Source organism: Pelmatolapia mariae, linkage group LG23, assembly GCF_036321145.2.
Source record: "Pelmatolapia mariae isolate MD_Pm_ZW linkage group LG23, Pm_UMD_F_2, whole genome shotgun sequence".
Taxonomy (NCBI): domain Eukaryota; kingdom Metazoa; phylum Chordata; class Actinopteri; order Cichliformes; family Cichlidae; genus Pelmatolapia; species Pelmatolapia mariae.
In genome coordinates this window covers 2,561,301-2,564,590 of record NC_086246.1, presented here as the reverse complement: position 1 = coordinate 2,564,590, position 3,290 = coordinate 2,561,301, and the positions used below count along the sequence as shown (strand labels likewise).

Below are 3,290 nucleotides of genomic sequence, written 5' to 3'. Positions count from 1 at the left end.
GGCTTCCACCCGTCGATGGCGGGCCTGCGCCTGTCCGCTTCCAGGTTGGTCATGGCGATCACCGAGTCCTCTATCTCCGGCGGGAAGTAGGCCATGAACGGGGAGGCCTCGTCGCGCGCAGCCGCCACGGCCTCTTCGGTGGGGCCTCGTCCTCGCGGGTCGAGGTCGTCGTCGTCTTCTTCTTCGTCTTCTTCTTCGTCTTCTTCTTCGTGTTCTTCTTCGTCTTCTTCTTCGTCTTCTTCTTCTTCGTCGTCTTTGTCTTCGTCGTCTTTGTCTTCATCGTCTTTGTCTTCGTCGTCTTTGTCTTCGTCGTCTTCGTCATCTCCGTCGTCTTCGTCATCTCCGTCGTCTTCGTCATCTCCGTCGTCTTCGTCGTCTTCTTCTTCATAGTATTTGTCTTTGTCGTCTTCGTCGTCTTCGTCGTCTTCGTCGTCTTCTTGTTCGTTGTCGTAATCGTTGGCTACATCTGCGTCGCGAGTTTCACCGACAGCGCCGTGGCTGCGATCGCGCCCAAGACCATGAACGCCACCTGCAGCACGGCCGGCGTCGTCCTCTTGCCAAATCTCCGAAGTCCCCGGCCCGGGTTCAGCGCCTGCTTCTTCCTCTTCCTCTCGGCCGTTCGATTCGCCTTGCGAGCCGCCGTGCTGGCAGAGTCGGAATGCCATTTCGTAGTCCTCTTCCGCAAAGTACCTATGCGGGTCCGCAACCCCATCGTTTTCGTCCTCCCGATCCTCCGAGTACCGCTCCTCGTCTGCGAGCGTTCGGGCTGTCGAGTCGTTATCCCCCTCGGCCTCTTCTTCCTCGGCCTCTTCTTCCTCTGAGTTCTCCTCCTCTGAGTTCTCCTCCTCTGAGTTCTCCTCCTGCTGCTGCTGCTGCTGCTGCTCTCGGTCTTCCTCGAACTCTAGCCCTCGATAGCGAAACGTGGCCGGTCGCAACAACGGAGCCGCCGGAGCCGACCCCGCGTAAGCCACAAGCGCTGGCGATGGTGACGGTGAGCGCGAGGAGGAGGAGGAGGACCACGATGACACCGCCGGCGAAAGCGGTCCGCCTGTACCGAACTTAGTGCTCTTTGGCTCCCACGGTCTAGTGCGTGACATTGTCTTCTTCGCTGGCACCTTGTTGTTGTTGGTCTTGTTGTAGTGCGGCGCGCGCCCGGACGCCACCTCTGCGGCCAAACCCCAACGCGCTTAGTACCCGCCGTCCACGCTCTTATTATCTCGCCGAGCGACACGCTGTGCTTTCGTCGGGGTGTTTCTCGAACACCCCCCCCCCCCCCCCCACATCCCCACATCCCCACCCCCCACCTCTCTCTCTCTCTCTCTCTCTCTCTCTCTCCCGCTCTCTCCCATCCCCTCGGGGGGGATCTCGCGACCAGCCTCTCGTCGGGCGACCAGCCTCATACCTGGGGATGCCTGGGGATACGGCCCATGGGCCCCCATTTTGTGCTCTGACTTGCACTGGTGGGATTCCATCGGGGTTACTGGCATGTCAATCGCGTTGTGTGCGACCATTTCTGTGCATTTTTTCGATGGGGCGCTCTGTCAACACAGACACTAACTTGTGTGACAGACAAAAACAAACACATGGTAGAACGATATATCTTTGCATCCACTGCTCTTTATTCCTCGCCGTCATCACATTACATTCTATTGGAAAGACCGACACACGTGGGGCTCGCTAGGTCTTAGCTGGGGTATATGCGGTGTATGTGGAACAGGGCAGCCGGGGTGGGATTTGTCGGTCGGACAACGAGCTTTGTTGTGAGACGGCCGAAACGTTGGCGAGTGTGTTTGCCCGAACACTGGGAGAGTCGGACTCACTTGCATTTGCACACCGCACATAATTGAGGTCGCTCTTACGATGGACGCGTGGTATGTGTTTTTGTACTTTGTCACATGTATGCTGACGGTGAATTCGGCAACTCATTCGCTGATCTACATTTATACAGCGCTGTCCGCAGACCTCGGCTTGCCGGGTGTGCACAAGTTTACAGCAATAGGTCTACTGGACGGTACACCCTTTGACCGTCTTGATACGGACAACCCACGGAAAATCCCCACAACAAACTGGGCTAGACGACACTTAACTGCTGAATACTTGGATAAGGGCACGCAGAGTCGACTCAGCAAGCAGCAATGGTTTGGCGTTAACCTAGATGTCCTGCAGACTCGGATGGGACACTCGGCGTCCGACGGGGATGTACATGTTCTACAGTGGTTACACGGATGTTACGGGGAAACGAACCCCTCCGAGGAGAAGCTGCGGTTTGTCCGCGGGGTGGATAAGTACGCTTACGATGGTGACGATTTAATGTCTTTTGATTATGTGACACTGAAGTGGTCAGCTGCAACCGAGGCAGCGAAACCCACGGCGGACAAATGGAACGCTGTGACCGTATTCAACGAATACACCCACGGCTACTTGCGCCATGAGTGTATCGAGTGGTTGTCTAGGTTCGTTTCACACAGCCAACGGGAACTGAGAGAAAGGGCAATCGTCCCTGACGTGTACGTGTTTGCACGGAAGACACGCGGACCTGTTCTCACATTGATTTGTATGGCATCAGGTTTCTCCGCAAACACGCCTGCCATGACGCTGATGAGAAACAGCCGAGTTCTCGGTACGGACGACGGTCTCAAGGTCTTTGACATTCTCCCAAACAACGACGACACGTTTCAACGATGGATCGCTGTGGATATGTTACAATCTGACAAGGGGAACTTCACCTGCAACGTGTTGGAGGAGGACACGGGGTATCACGTTATCAAACACTGGCGCCTGGAGGATCGCAGCAAAACTCTTCGCGCAATTGCCTGGTCGAACACTGTTTTGCTCTGGGCCTTACTGCTGTCGACAGTGGTGTTTTTGTGCACTGCTGCTTTGTATCCGGTGGTGGTGTGTATTATACGAAAGCGGAGGACTGGACAAATTGCAAATCAAACCGATTCTTGTGCGCAACGCCACGGCCTAAAAGATGAGACACCTGGAGTTTGATACATAGCGCCTCGTATGCGTGTATGTCCCACTAAATGATTTGTAAATATAACTGCTGTACTGTGGTGTTTACGGCTAACAACAACATCAGAGTACCCAGACACCATTGATTGTTACTGCATTTTATTTTTCTACAACATAGCATAGACCATAAACCATAACATCTGTGCATACAACACATTGTTTTCATAGAAACACACAAGAGTACAATTGTGTACTAGTACATGGCACACACGATACTTCATAACAGTTGGAATGCTTTATATGGAATACAAAAACCAGTTGTAACACACACT

At 54.0% G+C, this 3,290-nt stretch overlaps 1 protein-coding gene across 1 annotated transcript; it reads left to right on the top strand.

Annotated features, from left to right (window-relative positions):
* The first annotated feature begins 1,860 nt into the window (after nt 1–1,860).
* On the top strand, nt 1,861–2,994 carry LOC134621112 (major histocompatibility complex class I-related gene protein-like). The gene has a single exon (XM_063467558.1). It carries the CDS (start codon nt 1,861–1,863, stop codon nt 2,992–2,994), a length of 1,134 nt encoding a protein of 377 aa, XP_063323628.1.
* Nucleotides 2,995–3,290: the final 296 nt, after the last annotated feature.